The sequence below is a fragment of the Schistocerca piceifrons genome, chromosome 7, assembly GCF_021461385.2.
Source record: "Schistocerca piceifrons isolate TAMUIC-IGC-003096 chromosome 7, iqSchPice1.1, whole genome shotgun sequence".
NCBI lineage: Eukaryota > Metazoa > Arthropoda > Insecta > Orthoptera > Acrididae > Schistocerca > Schistocerca piceifrons.
Window position 1 is genome coordinate 486,800,467 of NC_060144.1, and position 26,512 is coordinate 486,826,978.

Consider the following 26,512-nt stretch of genomic DNA (forward strand, 5'->3'; position numbering starts at 1 on the left):
ATTTACTAGTCATGGATTGCCTTATGCTCTGTGTAATCATTATTTTAAGGCTATTATGTCATTTACTTCACTAATTTATTGCAATTAATTCCATTTTCAGCTACATACACTTCAACAAATAAAGAATATCCTGAAGAAGAAAAAAAAAACATGGAAATCAATGAAGCAAAGGGACTTGTACTTGGTACTCTATTTGTCCTAACATTTCTTTTTAGTATGTTACCACTTTTACTTATTAAAAAGTTTCGTGGAACCATAGATCCAAGCAAACGGCACAGGTGAATTTTAAATACAGGACTCCTAGCTTGTGTTGCTATGAAATATGTACATGCCGGACTAATAAACACTCTCTGTACAGGTATGCTGTGGTCATAAGCCACTTGAGTTGTTTTGCAGCTGGTGTTTTCATGGCTACAGCTCTTCTACATTTGTTTCCAGAAGTGAATGAAACTCTTAAAAGGGTATGTTGAAAATAAATGGAAGTGTGAGTCTTAAAATTGTTAATGGGTTCTTGCGTCATACCTTAGCAAAACAGTTTCCTTTTTAAGAACTAGATTCATTATTAAGTACATTGGAAAATAAGTCTTTAAAATAAGGCCGCAAAGGATGTTCACGAGATTGTCTTTTCTCTTAGTTAAAGTAAAATGCAGAAGTTTTTATGGCATTAATTATAATGTTCAAGAGAGAACATGCTATAACATTCCTACTATTCTCCCTATTATGCACTGTTTAAAGTGAGATGGAAAAATGGTCATACTGATTAATTCAATTAAGATGCACCTCTACCCCAGTATTTTGCAGGTATATGTTCTGACAGTGCCTCATGAATATTTTCCCTTGTGACATACACATCAAGGGGTTTGGTTTCATAATATAGAAAAATCATGTATGACCCACATGTACATTTTAAGGCCCCTTAAAGTTAATTGGGAGACACTGTCCATTGTACAACTTAATCAGTCACCATTATGGATCAGTTGTTCTCTGTCCTCTCCTCTTGCTCCTGTCATGTCAGTAAAAGCTCCCATATAGACATTCCCAGTTGCAGTATCTTATTCACGAATCACATTCTGCAGGGGTGAGTTTGCAAATGAAGAGTGTATATTGCAAGACTATGCTTACCCATATGTCAGGACTAAAAGTTAATTGTTTTGTCACTCAATGCTTAGAGCTTCACTTTCCTTTGATCTGAGCATTCTCTGCTTATGCCACAAGTAAAGCCCAGTTATGCTGTCCTTGTGCCTCACTCTTCACTCGGTTGGGTAATAAGTACTTTGGCCACTCCACTTACACTTTTTCAAAGTTACTTCGTATCACTAATGAATTGGTTAGTCACTTGTTTGTGAATAACAGTTCAAGTTTGCAAATGCCGATCTAAAAGTGATAAGAAGGCTAAGTTGGACTTTTCAGGACTGTATGACTACACCTCATACTTACACTGGCTGTTGTAATTGCCCCACAGTGCAATGCTTTGGATTTTTATCTGTTGCAACACAGTAAAGTCACTTATGTGCTACCGATCCCTATGGATGTAAAGAGTTAATTCACTGAAAAAATTATAATTGTTATAAGCATCCATTTGTTTTTAAAATATTTGCTGTTATGATACACTGCTGAATTTCTGCACTACTTTTGTGGTGCCAATTCTGATGCAACCATTTTTCCACCAGTGTTAAAATGGGACTGTACAGGATGCAGGAATACCTAACATGCACACTTTTTCCTGGCAGATTTTAAAACAATCGAGGCCGTCTGAAAGTTTCGCAGTTAAGAGAATCAGTTTTGTTCTGTAGCGGATGTTGACATGTCTCTAGTTGACAATAACAGTGAAAATCCGATCCAAGAAATTGTTACTGGATTGTCTCAACTAATATAGTGGCCATGTTGACTACTACACGGCAGGCGGCTCTCCTGCGCCACCACAAGTCTTGTGGCAGTTGAAATTTTAAGGTGTAGTTGTCATTACATTTAAAAGGAAGGAAGGTCTTTATAAATTTACATTTGATTTTAAAATGTAATATTCTTTCTCTGCTTGTAAAGCAAATTTATTTTAGCAAGTCTTTGATGTTAATTGTATTAACTCTGTGAATTATGTTCTCTAACAATATGAACTGAATGTGTGTATACCTACATGATTTTCCATACAATTTACTGTGCCTAAGACTTCAGTTCAGATGTTACTTTCTTGACTAAGATAGTTACGAATGAAATAATATTTTGAAGTATCTCAAGTTATATTTGATTTTCAAAGTATTTTAAGTGACTGTTTTCATAACATACTCTTGTATGTTGTGGTAGTGCTCTTATTTGCATAACTTCTGTTGTGAATTAATAATGCTTCTCTTACAATTGTCTGATTTGTAGGCCCTGTATTTCCTACAAATCAAAACTGACTTTCCTGTTGCCGAGTTTGCTGTATCTGTTGGATTCTTTGTGATACTGATCATTGAACAAATAGTCTTGGACTATAAAGAAAGAACGTTAACACAGGATATCCTTACACAGCCGGCAGAAGCGGAAGGTGAACAGTGGCTGTCACAACGTCGTAATAGCATAGAAGGCATCAGTGATCAGGTGCATTCTAATGAGCATGACGTTCCAGCAGAGGAGCCAGCTGCACACTCAGTATTCCGTTCAGTACTACTATTGGCAGCCTTGTCAGTGCATTCACTGCTGGAAGGTGTAGCAATAGGACTACAGCCTGATGTAATGAGTGTACTGCAGATATTTATTGCTGTGGTGCTCCATAAAGTTATTATAGCCTTCAGCTTGGGACTCAATCTCGTACAGAGCAGACTGAAACTTCATGCAATCATAAGATCCAATATTATATTTTGTGTTACATCACCTTTGGGGATAGGAATTGCAATGGGTTTAGAAGAATTTAGTCATAATGTAAACTCGTCAGTGATAAATGGTATTTTACAAGGCTTGGCTTGTGGAACATTTGTGTATGTTACTTTCTTTGAGGTCTTGCCACATGAAATCAACCATGGAGGAAATCGTCTCACTAAAGTTCTTGTTCTTCTGCTAGGATTTTCATTTATATGTGGGATCTTATTTTTGGAACCCAGTGACAGTACTCATTCTGAGACTAGTTCCTTAACAGTCTCTGGCAGACACATGTGGATAATTTAATTTAACATGTATTGTTCACTTTGTTGTTAATGTGAAGACTGTTATACCAAGGAAACACATGAAACAATTGGATAATGTAACTTTTTTAATTTTTTAAACTGCAATATACAATTTTCTTTTGTAACTATGACACCAATCATACATATATTGTCTGGACTGTTAAATAGCCCATATTTTGATGGAAAATAAAAACTGATTCCTAAGCTCACATGTACAAAATCATATTCACTAATTTATTTCAACACCAGCAACTTGCAGATTATGAACATAAATGGAAAAACAAAAACTAAAAGGAATTTGCAGTTTTTTTGCAACATGATTACAAAACAAAATTTACCAATTCTAAATGTGTATGTAATCTATTAAAACAGTGGATGCAGTACAACAGCTTTTATAAATGATGTGAAAAATTGCATATGCATAGCTTTATATTCAATTGTTTTCTGGTTACTGGTCAAAAGCTTGTGATCTCAAAATATATCTCATTTGACATGAATGAGTACTGCATTCAGTTTTGATACTGCAGTGACAACTTTTAATTCACTTTAATAATTGCCATCAAAAACTGATCTCAAATAACGAATGTAGATGAAACATCTCACACAACACGTAGCACATGCATTCACACCTTTACCGACATACCCAACATAAACAATCAGAGAAAGCATAACAACCTGCGGCATATCAAAATAATGTGCAGCACCTACAACACTTTAAACTGGCACATTGTGGAATCAAAAATAAATGTTTATTATGTCCAGGATCTACCACATAAATGACGTGATTTTGCAAGTTACATAATTCTCCTGAGAGAAAACTCCATAGATTTGCAGAATTAGTGACTATGAAATAAACCTTTGATGTTGACTTCAAAACTTGGATGCTATTCAGTATTGAATATAACTGTTACACTGTACCAGTCTTTCATTTGTGGACTCCCATATTTATCCACACACTTACCTAATTATATACACAAACAAAACAGACCTTTGGCAATATTGCTAGCACTGTTCTTGGGTTTGCATGTTTTCATTACTCAGAAAATTACATTACACGATGATTAGTAACAAGATTACAGTATTAGGCCTGAAGCCAGTTACAATGGTTTTTTCAAGATCCGGAAAAGTAGGAGAAACACTTTCCAACTACATATTTAACATAACACTGAAGAAAAGGCTTAACATACTAGAGAGAAACAGGTAATATATATATATTATTTATATAAATACACAGATGCACACACACAATCTTAAGAAGCTATAGTATGCCATATTGTTGCATGCTTATATGAACTTCTAAAATTTAAGTGTTGGGTGATCTGGTTTCTTGGTTTCCTTTTTTTTATTATCATCATTATTATTCCTGTAAAGTTCAAATTATGACAAATTTTTGTGTCAATAGTGAATAGTATCCACAAGTTTCAATGCTGCGCTGTCCAAATATCTTAATTATTTCGCTGTCCTCTTGAAAATATCTCTCTTAATGTAGTAGCCCCACAGTGGAAACCCAAACAAACCTGGGCAAGTACTACTCAGGGAATATGGAATTACCTCTGTAGTATTGTTAGCTTTGTGACATCTGACGACTTTGCAGTAGCCTCTCAACTGCAGCATTTATGTCCCCAAATGTTGCAATAAGAGCTGAAATTTTGAGAAAGTTATATGACAACTGAGAAAACTTGCACATTATCTGCAATCTGCTCGTATGAAAATTTTGAAATATTCAACATAATAGAAATTATATGCACGGACATAAACATTTACTAAGTAAAAATTACTCAGTGGCCATTAGAAGTAATAATAATTTACAATAGAAACATTTAAATGGATAACTACTAACACTTTTTCTATGTGGTGGTGTTTTTGTTGTTGGGGTGGTGGTGTTCAGTCTTAAAAGAACTATTTGATGTGGTTCTCCATGCCAGTCTATCCTGCGTAAGCCTCTTCATCTCTGTGTATCAACTGTCACCTGCATCTGTTTGAAATTGTTTACTGTAGCAGGGTTTATACACCCGAGGACAACTGGGGAAAAAAAACGTGTTTTTCCATCCAGTAAAAAATCAGAAAAAACCCAGGAATTTCTTAGAATTCTGGTAATTTTTCATTGCTTTAGTTTTCAGTTAGATTTTTGTAGTATTGAATGGTAAAACTGATCTCTAACGAAGAATTTTACTTTCGCTCGCTACTGCAGAATAATACTGCAGCCATAAAACAAAAATGAAAGAAAAACAATGTAAAACTTAATTTGCAAAGAAAATGGACCATTTACAACAACAACGACATATGGTGCACAAGCTTCTGCCAGCAGCAGAATACTTCAAAGGGTTTAGGACGACGACTACACAATACTTCATAACAACAAACTGCCTATGATGAGCATGATGTCACAGCTGTTTAAATTGGGTTCATGTGAGCAGTTGCTAGTGGGCATGTGGAGAGATGAAGTTGCGTATGAGCAGTGCCTTCTTCCACTTCTTGCTACTTGAAGTGTGGCTGTTGGCTAAATAGGCAGTAATTGCAAGCAGTCAGATGCTATCCAGAAAAATTTTTCTGGTGTGTTAAAGCTACCAGATTCGTACATATGCAGAGCAGTCACAGTTGTATTGGGGAGTAGTCTCTACATGATGCACATTTACATTTCACAATTTTTGCTGTTCTCTCTTTGTTTACCTGTAGTCATGTCAAAAATGGATTTTTGTGGCTGGATGCTATCAAGTGAATTGACATACATCCACAGGCTAAAATGTTATTAGTTTCAGTTTTCTGATTTGACCTGATTTCCACGTTATTGGCAATCAAGCATTAATCACCTTGAAGAACACTGAAGTAATTATTGTCAGTTTCCTAAATAAATTTAGTTTTTATTAATATTTTACACAGAGGCAGTAAATTTGTTTCAAATGAAATGTTTAATTCCACTCTATTGGCTAGTTTCAACTGTTCGCTGAATTTCAAGTGCACTTTTTCATCTTCTGGCATTTATGGCATAATGCCATAATAAAGAACCAAACACAAGATAACACAGTACTGGTACTACAAGAAAATGCTTCCCAAAAACCACACTGAAAAATTTTAGCAGAATTTTACATATCTATGTTCAGTGAAACATAACATTTCTTTTTATCACAAGACATATAACAACACTTGTTTGGTACCTCCTCTAGGCTTGTCACTATTTTTTAATTTGTTTTGTTTACTTCTTAAATTTACAGAATGTCATTTTACAGTCTGTTATTGACAGACAGCAAACCATTTTTTATTAATATTTAACTGGCCACAAGGCTTTATATACTGAAGCACCAAAGAAACTGGTATAGGCACGCATATTCAAATACAAAGATATGTCAACAGGCAGAATACGGCGCAGCAGTTGGCAACGCGTATATAAGACAACAAGTGTCTAGTGCAGTTGTTAGATCAGTTACTGCTGCTCTGCTACAATGGCAGGTTATCAAGATTTAAGTGAGTTTGAACGTGGCGTTATAGTTGGCGCATGAGCGATGGGACACAGCATCTCCGAGGTAGCGATGAAGTGGGGATTTTCTCATACAACCATTTCGTGAATGTACCGTGAATATCAGCAATCCAGGAAAACATCAAATCTCCAACATCGTTGCAGCCAGAAAAAGATCCTGTAAGAATGGGACCAATAATGACTGAAGAGAATCTTTCAATGTGACAGGATTGCAACCCTTCCACAAATTGCTGCAGATTTCAGTGCAGGGCCATGAACAAGTGTCAGAGTGTGAACCAATCAACGGAACATCTTCGATGTGGACTTTCAGAGCCAAAAACCCAATCGTGTACCCTTGATAACTGCACAACACAAAGCTTTATGCTTCACCTGGGCCCTTCAAACCAACAGTGGACTGTTGACTGGAAACATGTTACCTTCTTGGACAAGTCTCGTTTCAAGTTGTATCGAGGGAATGGTCGTGTACAGGTATGGAGACAACCTCATGAATCCATGGACCCTGCATGTCAGCACAGGACTGTTCAGACTGGTGGAGGCTCTGTAATGGTGTGGAGTGTGTGCAGTTGGAGTGATATGGGACCCCTGATATGTCTAGGCACGACTGACAGGTGACATGTATGTAAGCATTCTGTCTGATCACCTGCATCCATTCATGTGCATTCCGACAGACTTGGGCAATTACAGCAGCAGAATGCGACACCCCACATGTCCAGAATTGCTAGAGTGGCTCCAGGACAAACCAAACAACATTTCACAGTGCTCCACATGGTCACATGATTCCCCGCTACACACCCAATTCCCCACAGAAATGCGACAAAAAAAGCATGAGCAGAGGACGTCATAGTAGTTGCAGTTCTGCTGGCCACCAAACTCTCCAGACATGAACACTATTGAGCATATCTGGGATGCCTTGCAGTCTGATGTTCAGAAGAAATCTCCATCCTCTTGTACTCTTACGGAATTATGGACAGCCCTGCAGGTTTCGTGGTGTCAATTTCCACCAGCACTACTTCAGACATTAATCGAGTCCCTGCCATGTAGTGTTGCGAGACTTCTGTGTGCTAACGAGGGCTTTACACAATATTAGACAGGTGTATCAGTTTCTTTGGCTCTTCAGCATATTTACTCCTGGAGTAGAATATAAACTGCCAATTATACAGCCTTCACATATAACTTTTTGATTTTTTATACAGTAAGTCATGAAAAGCTGGTTGTTACAAACAACAGTTTATTTTTTATTTTTGGAAGAAATTTGTATTCTTTCTTAGTAGCTTTTGCAGTGCAGTGTGGATGCAAACTTGACTAGAATACACAACAGTAATGCAGAGTGCTTTGAGTTATACAGTGTAGTTCTGAATTTAATATTGTGCCAAGGACTGATATGTCATTTTGCATTCCTTATTTGGGTAGGACGGCAACAGCCTTGCTGCAGTGCATACACCGGTTCCCGTGAGATCACCGAAGTTAAGTGCTGTCAGGCATGGTCGGCGCTTGGATGGGTGACCATCCAGGCCGCCATGCGCTGTTGCCGTTTTTCAAGGTGCACTCAACCTCGTAATGCCAACTGAGGAGCTACTCAACCAAATAGTAGTGGCTTCAGTCAAGAATACCATAGTAACAACCGGGAGAGGGGTGTGCTGACCCCACGCCCCTCCTATCTGCATCCTCCACTGAAGATGACACAGCGGTCAGATGGTCCCGGTAGGCCACTCGTGGCCTGAAGACGGAGTGCTTTTTTTTATTTGGGTAGGGCATGATAAAACAACTGCCCTAAGGACAAACCAAACAACATGCCACAGTGCTCCACATGGACACGATTCCCCGCAACACACCCAATTCCACACAGAAAAGCGACGAATTCCACACAGAAAAGCGACGAAAGATGTATGAGCAGAGCACGTCATAGTTGCGCAGTAACATCTGTTTTCTGGTGCTTTCTAGCAACTGCTCAAACATATATAATCCTTACAGGTCGTGGGAAAATACTGTGAAAAGCGCTTTGAGAAGCGTTACTTTCAAAGTAAATTTCTTTCTATGCAAGATGAATTATGTTACGTGTGAGAATGTACAATGAATTTCTTAAATCACAGTGTGTTTGACTCTCATTAAAAACTGAATACTTTGAGAACCAGCCACATAGAAAAATTTCAGGCCCACATTTATGTCACTATTTAAAGTATTACTGGGACATTTGTGCTTGATACAACTTTAAGGGTAACATATGCTGTATGTGAAAGCTTAAGATTTTCTTGTACCTATACTATATGTGTATTAATTTAAACTATGAACTTTTCCTATTTGTGTGTTTGCACTGCTTAACAGTGATATTGCTATTTGCTAACAACAGCTGACAACATCAGTATCCAGTGCTCTGAATATCTGCTGTCACTGGCTGGCAAAGTCATGTGATGTTAGCTGTAATCGGCTGGCAAAAGCGCATCATTATCTTGCTTTCGATACTTTGGAAACTAGTGTGCTATGTTTGGCAGAATTCATATTTATACTTTCGCAATACAAAAATACGCAGCATACATGCTGCTGTTCACTCGTATTTTTTTCTGGGTTTAATTTCCTAAAGTGCTGGGAAGCCCTACGCCAGTATATAAAACCTTTACCATTCAAAGATTGGATAAATTTTACAGTACCAAGGTCAAGTATACTGTCACTTAAATGGTGAAAGTGTGTTTTCACCCAGGAAGATGTGTATTTTCACCCAGCAGAAAGTGTGTTTTTAACAGGGAAATCACAGGGAATTTTTTTCCTTGTCCACGTATACACCCTGTATAATCAAGCTTTGTTCACGATTTATAGTTTTTTCTCCTCACACTCTGCTCTCCATTATCAAATTAACTGTTCCCTGATGATGCCTCAGAATGTGCCCTGCCAACTGATCCCTTCCTTTAGTGATGTTGTGCCATTAACTACTTTTCTCCCCAATTCAATTCAGTATCACTTTATAGGATATTTGATAGGCTAATGTAATAATCAGGATTCTTCTATAGCCCCATGCTTCGTAAGTTTATATTTTTATCTTGTCAGAACTGTTTATTCTTCATGGTCTACTTCTGTGTAAAGCTACAATCCATACAAATACCTTCAAGAAATGACTTCAAACACTTAAAATTAATATTTCTCTCTTTCAGAGACACCTTGCCATTGCCAGTTTGCTTTTTATATCCTCTCTGTTTTGGCCATCATCAGTTATTTTGCTGCCCAAATAGGAAAACTGGTCTATCTTACTGTCACCAAAGCTTTCATTTCTTCACTCAAAACATTAATTGCCTTTTGAAATTTTTCTTGATATCCTTCACAGTTTGCTCAATGTATACATTTAATAGCATCAGGGTTATGCACTCTGTCTCAATCCCTTCTCAAATACGAGGTGTAATTGGAAAGTTTTAAGAATGGGCTTGGAATTGTACAATGGTGGTACTTGCATGCTACTGTGATGCATCTCCTTCAAAATAGTCCCCTTCTGACTGAACATTCCCAGAATTTTTTTTTTCTGTATTGTAGTACGACACTCTCCATATTTGCCTGGATGTATTCAATCTAGTCAAGTCACTTCCCTTTCAGTGAAAATTTAAGTTTAGGAAACAGGTAGAAGTCTGCAGGGGCCAGATCAGGCAAATATGGCAGTTGTGGAAGCACAGGAATTTTGAATTTGGTCAAAAATTCAATGATGGAGAAGGCATGATGAGCCGGAGCATTGTCATGGTGTAGCACAAATCTCCTGTCTTTCCACAATGCAGGCTCTTTCTTCCGCACCTATCGCGCAAACGCTCTAGGACACATCTGTAGTATTACTGGTTAATTATCTGTCCTCCAGGGGTAAAGTCAAGATGCACAATACCGCTAGAATTGAAAAAACATATCACCAACACTGTCTTCACCTATGATCGACTTTGGCATGCTTTTTTCGGTCATGGTGAACCTGGAGTCTTCCACTGTGAAGACTGCACTTTGGTTTCTGGATCATATCCATATACCCATGATTCATCACCTGTAATTACCCTATTTAACAAATCTGTATCATTTTTAGTACGATTAATCAGTTCTTGGCACACTTCAAGTCGGTATTGTCTCTGGTCACTTAACAACACTTCTGGAACGAATTTTGTGGACAATCTATGTATGTTCAAATCTTCAGTTAAAATTGACTGAACTGCATAGAAACTTAAATTAATTTCACCAGCCATCTCCATAATTGTAAGTCTATGATCAGAGTGCACTAAGTTGCGATCTTTCACAACATTTTCATTTGTTTCTGAGGTGGAAGGACAGCCAGATCATGGTTTATCTTTAAATGATTCGCAGCCATTTTTAAATCTGTTGAAAAAGACAAAAACATTTGACTGGCTCATACAGTTATCTCCAAAAGCTGTTTTTAATAGTTTGTAAGTCTCAGAAGCTGATTTCCCAGTTTTAAAAAAAATATCACACAAACTTGTTGCTCTGTTTTTACATCCATTTTCACGCAGACAGAATCTGGCAACAAGCCCTAACAGACCCGCACTCAACCAGCTGTCACAACCAACTGAAAAAAGAAAACACAGTTTCCTGTCAAGAGGGCATTCAAGGATAAGGCAATAACTCACTCCTCACCTTGCGTGTATCTGCCTGCCACACTAGTAAGCAGTAGTGGATCCATTCTTAAAACTTTCCAATCACACCTCGTACTACTTTCCTTTCATATGCTTCAATTCTTGTGACTGCCATCTGGTTGCCATATAGATTGTAGATCCCCTTCTACTTCTTGCATTTTCTCTCTGCAACCTTCCATATTTTGAAGAAAATATTCCAGTCAATAAGTTCAAAAGGGTTACTCTAAATCTACAAATGGAGGTTTGCCATTTTCAGCCTGTTCTCTAAGGTAAGTCATAGGGATGGTTTTGCCTTGCCTGTGCTTACATTTCTCCAGATTTGGTTGCAAGGTATACATTTTATGACCAGCTCAACTTTCCACAATTGAGTGATTCGCCAATAGTTCCCACTAGCTTTTCTGGCAACTTTTTTAGATTACAACTACCCACCATGATAATTGGTTACTATACCACTACCTTGCTTGACTTCTGCAGTGTGTCAGGTCTGGGATAGCTGCTCTGCTGAAGGTGAAACAAGTTCTTACATCATTCATGTTGTGAACCATGTTTCCAATGTTTTATCATGGAACTGTGCTTGTTTGCCTCTGTTCACACAGGTAAGCACCATCTCCCTTACTACGTTCTTTTCATGGTTTATTTTGTGCTGAGGAGTGTGCGGGCACAAGGTGGAGAGAGGATAGGGCAATCCCTCCCCTCCCTGCCACAGCCTCCTCCTTACTGCACCCAGTTGCCTCTCCCATCATGCACTACTGCTGCTGCTGCATGTAGTCTGGCTTCAGCTGCCAGAAATTGTGTGTGTGTGTGTGTGTGTGTTTTTGACAAAGGCCTTGTCAGTCGAAATCTTGTTTTGTGACAGTCTTTTTGTTGTGCCTACCTGCGACTCAGCATCTCTGCTATATGGTGAGTAGCAACTATCCTTTTCATAATGTTGTTACAGTCCATCATGGATTTTCCATTGTTTAATATTGAGATTTTAATTATTAAATGTTATCAAAGCAGTTTTGTTCATAAAATTATGTTTTTAAAATTATGAAGAAGATCACTCATCTCTTACACCACAATGCCATCTTTCAGTATGTCTGTTGCTTTTCTAAGAAAGGGGTTTCATTGTCACCTACGACTCTTTAGGCTGATGCGATTTACTAACTGTGTGTCTAAAGAAACACACTGGTTTGGTTTCAAAGTCCTGTCTGACTTTCTTTGCTGTCCACATTTCAGAACCATACAGGACATTCTATGCAAAACACTTGATCAGCCTTTTCCTTAAATATTTGTGCAAAAAACTCATTTTCTTATAAAATAACTGTTTTGCCATTATTTTCTATAATCCCTATATGGTTGTCTCCAACGGGTGTATACGACCCAGGATAACCGGGAGATCCGGTAAAAACCTGGGAATTTATTCATCCGGGAGAAAACTGGGAAAAACCCGGGAATTGTTTAGAATTCCGGGAATTTTTCATTGTTTTAGTTTTCAGTTAAATTTTTGTGATTTTGACTGGTAAGAACCAATACTCTAACAAAGGGTGTTATTGTATCCCGCCACTGCAGAATAATACTGCAGCAACAAAACTTGAACGGCAGAAAACCTCGAGTTGCAAAGGAAATGCGCCATATACAACAACAAAACAGTGCTCATACAAGCGTCTGCCAACAGTAAAGTGTGTCAAAGGCTTTAGGAACACTATGCAGTGCTTTATAACAACAAATTGCCTCCAATGAGCGTGACATGACAACTGTTTAAATTAGATTGGTTTGAGCAGTTGCAGGCAGGCTCTTGTGCATGCACAGTTGAGTCACGTATCAGTAGTACCTTCTACCGCTTTTGGTTACGGAAGTGTGGCTTGCCGCCACTACTTAATATTGCCCCTGTTCGGAAATATCGTAGATCCGGGGGATAACAAAACGGATTTTTGTGACCGGGAGCTATCAAATGAATTAAAATATGTTTGCATAAGCACGCTAAAATATGTTAATAGTTTCAGATTTTATTTCCACCTTTGACAGTCAAGCATTAATCGCCTTACAGAACATCGAAGTTATTTTTGCCAGTTTGCTAAAGAGATTTGGCTTTTATTAATCCTTTCTACTGAGGCAGTCAATTTATTTGAAACAGAGTGTTTAATTTCACACTATTGGCTAGTTTCAACTGTTCACTGCATTTCAAGTGCACGTATGGCATTATGCCATAATAAAGAACCAAACACGAGTACTGGTACTCCAAGAAAATTTACATACGGATGCGCATTTTAAGCCAAATTATGCATTCTAGTATGGTTCGCAAAATCCCAATGCTCTTGAAGTATCCTTTGATGTCTTGTTTCTTTTATGACATAATGTGAGATCTTTTAATGTTTTACACATACGAACATATGGGCTTCCGCGTCATCGTAGCTGCGCAAGTGCGGTGACACCAGTTATTTGGCACTTTCTTGCAACTGCTGAAACGAACCTATTTCTAACAGGTCGCGGGAAAATATTGCGAATGGTTGTTTGAAAAGCCTTACATTCAAAGCAGATTTCCTTCTATGCAAGATGAACTATGTGCGAGAATGTATGATGAATTTCTTAAATCACAAAGTGTATGACTTATTTAAAAATTCAACTCTTTGACCATTTAGAAGAATTTCGAGCCCAGAAGATGAGACATTTGCGTCGTTATTAAAAATTTTGCTGGCACATTTGTGTGATGTATCGATCAACATTATATGTGGAAGCTTAGCTTCTCTTCCAACTCACTAATCTTCGAGACCAATATTATATGTGAATGCTATGTATATTAATTTAAGCCATAACTTTTCTTATTTGTGTATTCGCGCTACTTAAGAGTGATCTTGTTATTGGTTGACTACATCACGTGTCCTATTGCTGTCATCAGCTGGTGAGATCACGTGAATGAGCTATGATGCTTACAAAAGTGCATCGCAATCTCGATTTTAATGCTTCGGAAAGTAACATGCATTGTTTGGTGGAATTCCAATTTATACCCTCATAATATGAAAATGTGCAGCGTACATGCTGTTGCACATCAAAGATCTTTCAAAACGTGTTTTTCCCCCGAGTTTTGTTTTCTAAAGTGCCGGAAAATTCTACGTTGGTATATAAAACCATAAACATTCGAAGGATTGATGACCTTTACAGTGCCAAGGAAGTGTATATGTCGCTTAACGAGGAAGAGTATACTGTCGCTTAACACGGAAAAAGTGTATTTTCACCCATGAGAAAGTGTATTTTTAACCGGGAAATCCAGGAAAAATCTGGGAATTTTTTTTCCTTGTCCTCGTATACACCCTGTCCAAGAGTTGGGTCAGAGGGATGTCTCCCAGATACAGATGGTAGAACAGAAAATTTAGCACTTCCAGCACATCGAAAGGCACTGAAGCACCTGACCTACAGTGGGTGGCTGCAAAAGGTGTCTGTACTCTGAAAAGCTTCCAGAGTTACTGTGGAAGGCATCACAAAACCACTGCAGATTACATTCCCTACATAATCCATTCTTCATTTTGTGAGCTCCTCTGTACTATTAGTAAAACCACATTTTCAGTGAACGAATTCAGATTTCTTTTCCTTAACATTTAAATTTTGTTCATGGTAAAGTTGCAGGTCTACAGAAAGTTAAAACAAACTACTAACTTTGTTGGCTTTCAGGCTAATGTCATTTTGGAGAAGGTAATTTTGGGTACTGGGGCTTGTCATTGTAAACTACTAAAACAGTTAAACTGCTGATGTTTCAAATGACATGCTGCGGTCCTCTTGAGGGCAGTTCACTGCTATATACTGGTGAATGTCTTCCTTTATATACTATCATTTTCAGTTATGTGGTGGGTACTGACATCACTTATCTGAGACGCCATTGGACAATTTGAAAAGGTTGTTATGGAGAGGTGATTGTACAGTACACTATTGCCTGTGCTAACATGGTGGCTGATTAGAAGGCAACACTGGTAGAAAATAGCGTTATCAGCTGTCTGTTGTTGCCTCTGGTAAGTGTTGGTAGGCAAACTCTCATTGGTGATTGCAAGATAATAGCAAACCGGCAGTTTTTATCCAAGGTGCGGTGTTTTCCTGCAGCAAGGCATTAAGGCCACATGGAAGTTCTCTCTCAATTGCTGTTTATACCGTCAAACACTGGTGGCCAGCAAGCACACGTGGTCAACTGGGCTGGAATCGCCAGCAGCCAGGCCTCAGGTAACTTACAACCATCCTCCCCATTCACATTGTTAGAGTGTTTTAGTATTTCAGTAGTCTGGGAGACCCATTAGCATTTGCATTTCAGAACACTAACAATATGTACTACTGGGACAGAACAAGTCAGACCACCAGGAAAGTGACCATCCTATCAGTTTTGAAGAACCTCACTGGTTGCTCAAAAGCCGTGGATGCAGCAACAGAAAATAGAGGCTACTGAAATAATTAAATGCCCTAATAACATGAAAAAAAGTGTGGTTCCTGGAGAGGGGCAGCAGCCTTTTCAGTAGTTGCAGAGGCTAAAGTCTGGATGACTGAAAGCTCTGGCCTTGTAACACTAACCAAAACGGCCTTGCTGTGCTGTTACTAAGAACGGCTGAAAGCAGGGCAAGCAGCTTTACTGTATGGTTAAATGATGATGGCGTCCTCTTGGGTAAAATATTCCAGAGGTAAAATAGTCCCCCATTCGGATCTCCAGGTGGGGACTACTCAAGAGAACGTCATTATCAGGAGAAAGAAAACTGGTGTTCTACGGATCAGAGTGTGGAATACCAGATCCCTTAATCGGGCAGGTAGGTTAGAAAATTTTAAAAGGGAAATGGATAGGTTAAAGTTAGATATAGTGGGAATTAGTGAATTTCGGTGGAAGGAGAAACAAGACATTTGGCCAGGTGAATACAGGGTTATAAATACAAAATCAAATAGGGGTAATGCAGGAGTAGGTTTAATAATGAATAAAAAAATAGGAGCGTGGGTAAGCTACTGCAAATAGCATAGTGAACGCATTCTTGTGGCTAAGATAGACACAAAGCCTAAACATACTACAGTAGTACAAGTTTATATGCCAACTAACTCTGCAGATAACGAAGAAATTGATGAAATGTATGATGAGATAAAAGAAATTATTCAGGTAGTGAAGGGAGATGAAAATTTAATAGTCATGGGTGACTGGAATTCGATAGTAGGAAAAGGGAGAGAAGGAAACATAGTGGGTGAATATGGATTTGGGGGGGGGGGGGGGAGGGGAGAAATGAAAGAGGAAGCCGCCTGGTAGAATTTTGCACAGAGCATAACTTAATCATAGCTAACACTTGGTTCAAGAATCACGAAAGAAGGTTGTATACATGGAAGAACCCTGGAGATACTAGAAGGTATCAGAGAGATTATATAATGGTAAGACAAAGATTTAGGAAACAGGTTTTAAATTGTAAGACATTTCCAGGGCAGATGTGGACTCTGACCACAATCTATTGGTTATGAACTGTAGATTAAAACTGAAGAAACTGCAAAAAGGTGGAAATTTGAGGAGATGGGACCTGGATAAACTGGCTAAACCAGAGGTTGTACAGAGTTTCAGGGACAGCGTAAGGAAACAAGTGACAAGAATGGGGGAAAGAAATACAGTAGAAGTAGTATGGGTAGCTTTGAGAGATGAAATAGTGAAGGTAGCAGAGGATCAAGTAGGTAAAATGACGAGGGCTAATAGAAATCCTTGGGTAACAGAAGATATATTGAATTTAATTGATGAAAGGAGAAAATATAAAAATTAAGTAAACGAAGCGAGCAAAAAGGAATACAAACGCCTCAAAAATGAGATCGACAGGATGTGCAAAATGGCTAAGCAGGGATGGCTTGAGGACAAATGTAAGGATGTAGAGGCGCGTATCACTAGGGGTAAGATGGATACTGACTACAGGAAAATTAAAGAGACCTTTGGAGAAAAGAGAACCACTTGAATGAATATCGAGAGCTCAGATGGAAACCCAGTTCTAAGCAAAGAAGGGAAAGTAGAAAGGTGGAAGGAGTATATAGAGGGTCTATACAAGGGCAATGTTCTTGAGGACAATGTTATAGAAATGGAAGAGAATGTAGACGAAGATGAAACAGGAGATACAATACTGTGTGAAGAGTTTGACAGAGCACTGAAAGACCTAAGTCAAAACAAGGCCCAGGGAGTAGACAACATTCCGTTAGAACTACTGACAACCTTGGAAGAGCCAGGCCTAACAAAACCCTACCATATAGTGAGGATGCTGTATGAGACGGGCGAAATACCCTCAGACTTCAAGAAGAATATAATAATTCAAATCCCAAAGAAAGCAGGTGTTGACAGATGTGAAGATTACCGAACTATCAGTTTAATAAGTCACAGCTGCAAAATACTGACACAAATTCTTTACAGACGAATGGAAAAACTGGTAGAAGCTGACCTCGGGGAAGATCAGTTTGGATTCCATAGAAATGTTGGAACACGTGAGGCAATACTGACCTTACGACTTACCTTAGAAGAAAGATTAAAGAAAGGCAAACCTACATTTCTAGAATTTGTAGACTTAGAGAAAGCTTTTGGCAATGTTGACTGGAATACTCTTTCTGAAGGTGGCAGGAGTAAAATACAGGGAGCGAAAGGCTATTTACAATTTGTACAAAAACCAGATGGCAGTTATAAGAGTCGAGGGACATGAAAGGGAAGCAGTGGTTGGGAAGGGAGTAAGACAGGGTTGTAGCCTCTCCCTGATGTTATTCAATCTGTATATTGAGCAAGCAGTAAAGGAAACAAAAGAAAAGTTCGGAGTAGGTATTAAAATCCATGGAGAAGAAATAAAAACTTTGAGGTTTGCCGATGACATTGTAATTCTGTCAGAGACAGCAAAGGACTTGGCAGAGCAGTTGAATGGAATGGACAGTGTCTTGAAAGGAGGGTATAAGATGAACATCAACAAAAGCAAAACAAGGATAATAGAATGTACTCAAATTCAGTCGGGTGATGCTCAGGGAATTAGATTAGAAAATGAGACACTTAAAGTAGTAAAGGAGTTTTGCTATTGGGGAGCAAAATAACTGATGATGGTCGAAGTAGAGAGGATATAAAATGTAGACTGGCAATGGCAAGGAAAGCGTTTCTGAAGAAGAGAAATTTGTTAACATCGAGTATAGATTTAAGTGTCATGAAGTCATTTCTGAAAGTATTTGTATGGAGTGTAGCCATGTATGGAAGTGAAACATGGCCGATAAATAATTTAGACAAGAAGAGAATAGAAGCTTTTGAAATGTGGTGCAACAGAAGAATGCTGAAGATTAGATGGGTAGATCACATAACTAATGAGGAGGTATTGAATAGAAATGGGGAGAAGAGGAGTTTGTGGCACAACTTGACCAGAAGAAGTGATCGGTTGGTAGGACATGTTCTGAGGCATCAAGGGATCACCAATTTAGTACTGAAGGGCAGCGTGGCGGGTAAAAAACATAGAGGGGGACTAAGAGATGAATACACTAAGCAGATTCAGAAGGATGTAGGCTGAAGTAAGTACTGGGAGATGAAGAAGCTAGCACAGGATACAGTAGCATGGACAGCTGCATCAAACCAGTCTCAGGACTGAAGACCACAACAACAACATTAACAAGGAGGATGGCTATAAGTTATCTGAGGTGTGAGTGCCAGCTGTGTGTGCTTGGTAGCCAGAAGTACCACTTGACCCAGGTTTAACAGTGCAAACAGCAGCCATGAGAGAACTGCCATGCGCCCTCAACACCTTGATGCAGGAGACCACCACCACCACCACCTGGATACTAGCTGCCAATCTGCTATTGCCTTCCAGTCACCAACGAGAGTTTGCTGCACCTACTAAAGTTGTCTTACAATCAGCCAACAGAGTAGCACAGGCAATAGCACACGGTACAGCTACTCTGCCATAACTACTTCTTCAAATTATCCAATGTCATCTCAGATATGTGACATCAGTATTCACCAGACAATTGAAAATGACAGTATATAAACGAAGGCATTCACCACTCTACAGCAGTTAACTGCCCTGAAGTGGACCACAGCAAGTCAGTCAAACTGTTGGCAATTTAGCTGTTTTAGTATTTTACAATCATGCAGCCCAATACCCAAAATTATCTTACAAGGGAAGGGCGCTAATTGTGAAATTCAGATTCAATTCATACTGCGCATAATAAAAGCTCATGGCCAGTGGTATAATGTGGCAATCCAAAACTACTAGCTTATATATATTTTGCTGCGAAAATGCAATTACTCAAAATTTCAAATTATATTTTTCAGGATAACGGATCTACTTGCATTATGTTCTGTGCATCATGCCAAGAATGAGAACCTTCAGGGATGTAGGACAAGTCAAGGTCTAAGTTAACAAATGAAAAACATAACAGGCACAGTCTGCTCACTGTATTAGCAATGATGTATACCTACACTGTCAATTATTCTTTGTGCTTATGTCAGCTAAACAACCCAGTTAATAAGACAGAGAGCCACTACTTAGGCGGGGGAGGTTACTGCTTCCTAAACTTTATTAAATAACTTGATCCAGTTTAGAGGAATTAGTGACATTTTCCAACTCAGCCTATAATTGGTATTACTAGCAAAAAATACCCACAGTCTCAAACTAATAAAAGAACTATGAAATAATGAAGTAAGGCTCTCCATCCAAAGGTTGGTTTCACCATTGTGCTTTATTACACAGGGTCTTATTGGAGGTCTAGTCTCACTCCTATCTTTGAACTGACTGGCGAAGCAAGCTGTAAGCGGACCTATAATTTAATGTAGATTTAGAACCAGGGAGCAATTTGGCTCATTTCATATTAACAATTCATTGCCAGAAGTGAAAAAAGCAATAAGGCAGAAGTGAAAAAAGCAATAAGTGACAGCATACAATCTTAGTACCAACATGGGATTGAACACCAGACCCTTGGATTTGTTGTCTGGCATTTACTGTTAGCCACACACTAATAACATATCTGTAATTTAATAATTTCACACATTAACATTTAACCTTTGACCATTATTACCTTGGAGATTAGCTTCCCTATTGACAAATCCCATGGCTGCCAACTGCTCCAGCTGTGCCCTATATCTTTCTTCCGGTGGCTGGTTACCGACTCCAGACTGTGTAGACATGCTGGACAACTGCAACACAAAAGAAAAGAGAATTCAGAGAGTGCAACCAATTCCAAAATTTAACAAAAGTAGTTTGAAGTAAATATAAGCTTGAAGGATAAACCGTTCCATAAAATAATTTATCCATGAGAGCTATGAATAGGATAATTTATGTCCTGTAGAAGCTCACTATACGTTTTCTGACTTGCATAACTTAATACAGTTACTGCACATTTGGAAGTGAACAGGATGTTAGTTAGTTTGTTCTGTGGCTCATTAACTGTGACCTCTAACTAATATAGAAAAAGAAAAACACACACACACACACACACACACACACACACACACAAGCACAGAAATTATTTTACGCAGTAGCAGTTGTCAAGTAGATATGATTTCATTTTGTGTTTGAAGTTAATTTTATTTCCATTCAATTCTTTACATCACTCTGTAAGTAGTCAAAGATTTTTTTTTCTCCGAACACCTGCCTGTGACCAATAGTGTAACTTACTTCTCATTCTAGTATTACATTTATGAATGTTACTGTTTCCACTGTGACAGTGTTGATAACACATTTCATATGGCAATAAATTTAGAGACTCTTGTTGCTGCACATCTCAATAGAATCTAGTCATCAAAATCAATTACATTTCAAGAGAAAGGATTAAAATAGCATGGGGACTATTTGGAGTAAACATGCAACACACTGGACTCTATGGCTTGAACTATTCTTCTTCTTCTTCTTTTTTTTCTAATAAAATATTTATGGTAAAATAGTCACATTTGTTCAGAGATAACAAATCATCCGTGAGTGGTAATCAGAAGACTTTTCTAACAGTATTAAAGAGTGCTTGTGCATTGTTGAGCCAGCAGACAACAGCCAGGTGTCTAGATGGTGCAATGAAGAAGGTAACTAAACTTAGGCAACTAGTACAGGGGTACTGAGAATGTAACTTCTGTTTGTAATTACTACCACAGTAGACTTGTATACACAACAGTGTTCATTGTCCAACAGTAGCACAGAGCTGCCGGTATTCATGGAAATCAATAAATGGAGAGTGCAATAATGTTTTTGACACAGTGGAGTGAGGAGATTGTGACTGGAGCTAAGACAATGATTTTGACTCGGAAACAAATACAGCGGACACCAGACACAAATGTCTTCATCCACAGAAAATAAAAGTCACGTTAATTCCAACTACTTGGTAGGTTCCCTGTGTTGTATTTTAGGACAGCAAAGGTTTGAACCTGATTTGAGATTTCCGACCAAGACAGTTATTATGACACCCTACTAGAATCGTATTACACAATCCAGAATGTTTTTGTCTGTGATGAATGCCCATCCCCTATGATGGTTGCAATGCACTGACACACTATATACTTTGGCTGGGAAACAGTATCTCATCCTCTCTACAACCCTTTTCTTAATCTTACTAATTGTAGCATGAAATTCAATGCTATAAACTTATCCTCAGTATAAGCAACATCATTCTTCAATATAGGGATAAAAAACATCTATTATTACAAGTACCACAACATGGATGGCAATTATGTTCCAATCAAATCCAAGACTTACTTCAATGTTTTGTTTCATTACATTTTGTGCTCTTAACTGGCCAATAGCTCTTAGTTTCCAGAAACTTCTTGTAAATATTTTGGTCTAACACTTTTCTCCTATCTTTTTGGGTGTACTTTAATTTCAGATTATTAATACACGTATAAACTGATGTATTATTATTATTATTATTATTATTATCATCATTATTACCACGAGTGCCCACATAAATTTATCTGGTGTGTGCGGGGCTGCAGGTCGGGGGAGCAAACTTTAAAATTACTGTTTTCATATAAATGAGTTGGTCAGTTTCAAGACGTTTCATGCCATGAGAACTAATTCTCATAGGTGAGACAGAAAAATTATTTTATCTCAAAGGGCTGATGGTTATCACTCACTTCTAGAAGTGTATGAGAATTCGGTAATGAGTAAAAATTATGTCTTACTGGTTCCAGGGGTATGGTAACTACCTTGGTTTATATTTCTGTTATCCCTTTTTTGTTCATACCTTCTCCTTCCTGCCATTGCAAGCAGGCCTCTTTCTGCTCTTTCATGCATCACTTTTGTTTATTTTTCATTCATTGAATTTAGTGTTTTACTTGCAATGGTTTGCAACAAAAATTTTATGTTAATGGCTTCTGTAATTTCTTATATTGCATATTGCTTTTTTCCATGATTAAAAATTATTATTTTGATTGAATTTCAGAGGCAGGTTTTGTTAAGACTTGAGATCCTATACAAGACATTTTTCCAGAACCGTAACTCTCTTCTTATGTCATTAGCAGAGAAAATAGTGAGGATAGCATCAGTACTTATATACTCATACAACATGGAAATAGTTTTTGTCCAACATCTGTGAAAAAGGGCAGCACTAATGTGCTTCTGCATTAGCTACATTTTAGTATACATAGTCTGAGCTCATTTTTTAAGAAGTTACCCACTTTGTGTGAGTCGTCAAAGTGTTACTTTTTGTGTTTGTGTGTGAGATATTTCATAGTTTTTAATACTATAACATTCTAATTTAATTATTACACCTTCAAATATGGTGCAGCTCTCCTGGAGCTTCTGTAAAGGTACTGGCAGAAGTAAAGCTGTGAGGACAGGGTGTGAGTCGTGCTTGGGTAGCTCAGATGGTAGAGCACTTGCCCGCGAAAGGCAAAGGTCCCGAGTTCGAGTCTCAGTCCAACACACAGTTTTAATCTGCCAGGAAGTTTCTTTTAATGACTTTACTATACAGCCGGCAGGGTTAAAATCGTACCTATACTCTGCATCAAACAACAGTGAAGTTACTTGCATGTCTAGTAGTCAAGTTATGTTTCAAATAACACTCATCTCTCATATGGTATATGAGGTTAATTCTTTTCTGTGATTTTTGTTTTCCTTCACCTCTACGGATGTTTTAGGATTTGTTTTGAGAGTGTTGGAAAAAGGGGGGGGGGGGGCTGATGTGTACTCTTCACACAGATCTGGAAACATTTTGTGGGACAATTTCTTCGTATCCCTCTGCTCTGCCACCCCCCCCCTCTCTCTCTCTCTCTCTCTCTCTCTCTCTCTCTCTCTCTCACACACACACACACACACACACACACCTGCTTTTGACACTATAGTGGTACTAGGATTTTGTTCTTAATTTGCTTTCCTGTTAATACTAACATGTTCTTTATTTGTTGAGTTTTTATTTTTGCCATTTTTATAATCTCCTTTATTATTTTTCTCTATTTGGCTATATTAATTTTATGTGATCTTGACAGCATTATGAAAAAAATGTTCTGCTTCCGTAGTGAAAATATCCTTATATTAGTGTTTATTGTGTTATGTTACTGAGATAATTGAAATATTTCTTCAAATGCTATTAATACCTATTCTCTAGTGAGTCAGTGAACTTTCTTCACTGTGTGTGAAATGTCTGCAAGCACCAAGTAAATGGGCTACTGCATCAGTTTTGCAATATTTCCACTCTCATTTATGAGAATGTCCATGGTACAGTTTTGAATGTTGTTCTAAAGATTGCACTGTTGGTCACCTGTTTAGATAGGTTTATATTTCTTTTGGGAATCAAAATGTTTATAGCAAAATTAACAAAGTTATTTTTAATAACACAATAGACAATACCAAATAAAACAGTTGACTTATTCAATACCAATGAATTATTAAAAATGAGATGGGCTAAAAAATAATATGAGTTCTGTTTAATTCCCCTTTTTAATTTTTAACCTGTATTTTCTACTTTCTCCCCCTTCCTCGGATCTCTTTTCCACAGACCTAACTTTTCCCCATTTACCCATACTATTTGCTGCTGGGGCTTTCAATTCCTCCTGTTCTTTCCCTCAAAGCCACCTTCTCGCATTTCACAGAAATGGTCCTCATAATTTTTCTCGTCTTTCCACACTCCTCAAGCCAAGATACATTCTCCATTGTCTGCTCTAGACAATACTGATCCAATAGCACCCTTCAATGACTCTACAATAAATACAAATACACATATAACATATGCTAATAAAAACAATTTGCCACTGCAACAAGAACATACCATTCTAGCCATGAACTGCGAGAAGACATCCTGTTGGTTTGCTCCCTGAGTATCTCCTGCAATGGAGCTGGTAGTGGTCGTGGTGCTTGTAGGTGTTGATGTAGCAGTTGTTGCTGATGAAGTGTTTGTTGCTGCTGCAGGTGAACTGGTAGTAGCACTAGAAGAAGTCGTCGTGGCAGCAGTAGTACCTCCCAATGTTGCAGGTGCAGTCATGCCCATACTGCACACATATTTGAAATATTACTGTTGTGCACAATGTATCTTTATATGTTAAACGGTCAGTTTATATTCTGCTACAATAGTGTCTTGTTCTTGAATCCACAAAATAACAAGCACAAAGTGGAAAAATTCAAAACAGGCCAGAGCTGCCTTATCAATAACTTCAGCAACAAGCCTACAAATCTAACACTTACTAAAATGCATTTCTGTGCAAAACTTTTGAAAACTGGAATACTTCTGCCAAACATTTACTATTCAATATATACTACCAAATTAAGGTTTAAACTATATTTGATGAATTAAAATTTGCTGTCTGATGGACAGAAATACCCAGAAAGCAGTTATTAAGACCATCATATTCCATTAAGTTTTTACTTGTGCCCCATATTATTGATGATTGTCAAATGGTTTATGGGTATGAGTAGGGTACTAGATTAGTCCTGCTCCCTTACACTCTGTGTTGCCTTCCATCAACTTACTAACTTTGAAAATTTGCACTGCTATCAATCTGCCAACACTCAATTGTTTAGTTCTTTTCTTCGTGATATTTCATACACAGCAATGTGGGCACAAAACAAGCTTAGCTTTAACAAGGGCAGATAAGAATTATTTGTTATCTTTTGTGAAAAAGCTGATGGAATGATCTGTGGGCACTGTGAAAAATACATCTTAGGAGTGGGCCACAATTTCAAACTATCTTCTCTTTTGAAGCAAGATTAATGTTACCACTCCAGCTCAATAAGTCTAATTTCCAGAATGGCATTCCTTCTTCAAAGACAGTGAATGTTATCTTCTGAAGAAATGGGGGGGGGGGGGGGGGGGGGGAAGGGGACAAAGTACACAGATACCATCGTAAGTCATAAATAACTATTGTCAAAAGTGTAAAAGATATATAAATGTGCTATTAGTTTTAATCACATTTGTTTTGAGAAATAATTGATAAAATAGTTTGAATAGTGTAGAACAGATAGGTAGCATTCAATACTGTTCTAACATGATCATTCACTGATTTCTCTCCGATACATCTGGGTATGAAAGTAGCTACAGTAACTCCCTCCATCAACAAAACCCACTTTTAAGGAAAACCATCTTTTAGCGAATATTTTCATCAGTCCTGGTGAAACTCGCATAAAGACAATGTCATTCCCTCCCCCACTTCAAGAAAAAGTCAACTTTTACAGACTAAACATGAAATATTCTGCAAATTAAAATCTAGTTTTTACACGATTTCTTACATGCCCTGTGAGTTTCTGATTTCTTTCAGTTTTACACTAGCCATATTTTGTCATGTACCACAGTAAATGGAAATTTATTCAATTGGTCGACAGATACCTAGTTAGTAGCTTGACTACCTTGTAGTGATAATCAGCAGATGCACTGAATTAATTTGAAAGAAATTTCCATCCTGCCTAATATGCAAGTTAGGTCATATGGTCTGATGTCACAGTCATCAAGCCTACGAAGTGCAAAAAATGTAGATGTTTGTCTATTGAAGTGTCAAAGTTTTCAGTTTTACTTCTGTGGAGTTACAGCCTGCAAGTGTAGAAAGATTAGAACTTAGTAAAAGCTGCCTATCATCCGTGATGTCAATGACAATCTTAACTTCCTAACATGGCGAACAAATATGATTTAGCGCTGTCTAAGTGTGCAGCATACTAAAAAATAAGAAAGCGTTCTTAAATGCCAAAGCTAACAGTTACTATGGATCCACATGGAAGAACATTCACATGTCTAAATTCAATTATGTGGAAAAAATTCTTTTAAAGTGGTTTCAAAGAATGAGAAGTGGCAGCATTCCTGTAAAAAGAAACATACCATACGAGAAGGCTCATGAAATTTCCCTGAAACCAGTGTTGAAAATTTCAGAGCATCAAATGGCTGGTTGAATGTTTTAAAAATGTCAATCTGTT

At 37.9% G+C, this 26,512-nt stretch overlaps 2 protein-coding genes across 6 annotated transcripts in view; one reads left to right on the forward strand and one right to left on the reverse strand.

The window, feature by feature from the left end:
• The window catches only part of LOC124805361 (zinc transporter ZIP1-like), a 40,632-nt gene extending 37,286 nt beyond the window's left edge, over nt 1-3,346 (forward strand). For all 5 annotated transcript variants that reach the window (XM_047265905.1, XM_047265907.1, XM_047265903.1 and 2 more), the window contains exons 3-5: nt 101-278; nt 359-461; nt 2,365-3,346. In XM_047265905.1, the coding sequence (XP_047121861.1) occupies nt 151-278; nt 359-461; nt 2,365-3,138 (1,005 nt within the window). In that variant the 5' untranslated portion in view covers nt 101-150 and the 3' untranslated portion in view covers nt 3,139-3,346. The remainder of the gene's footprint in view (nt 1-100; nt 279-358; nt 462-2,364) is intronic.
• Nucleotides 3,203-26,512, reverse strand: part of LOC124805360 (ubiquilin-1) — a 103,920-nt gene continuing 80,610 nt past the window's right edge. Inside the window, exons 8-10 of the mRNA XM_047265902.1 lie at nt 24,384-24,603; nt 20,211-20,328; nt 3,203-4,778 (exon numbers count right to left, since the gene is read on the reverse strand). Coding sequence (XP_047121858.1) covers nt 4,702-4,778; nt 20,211-20,328; nt 24,384-24,603 — 415 coding nt within the window. The 3' untranslated portion in view covers nt 3,203-4,701. The remainder of the gene's footprint in view (nt 4,779-20,210; nt 20,329-24,383; nt 24,604-26,512) is intronic.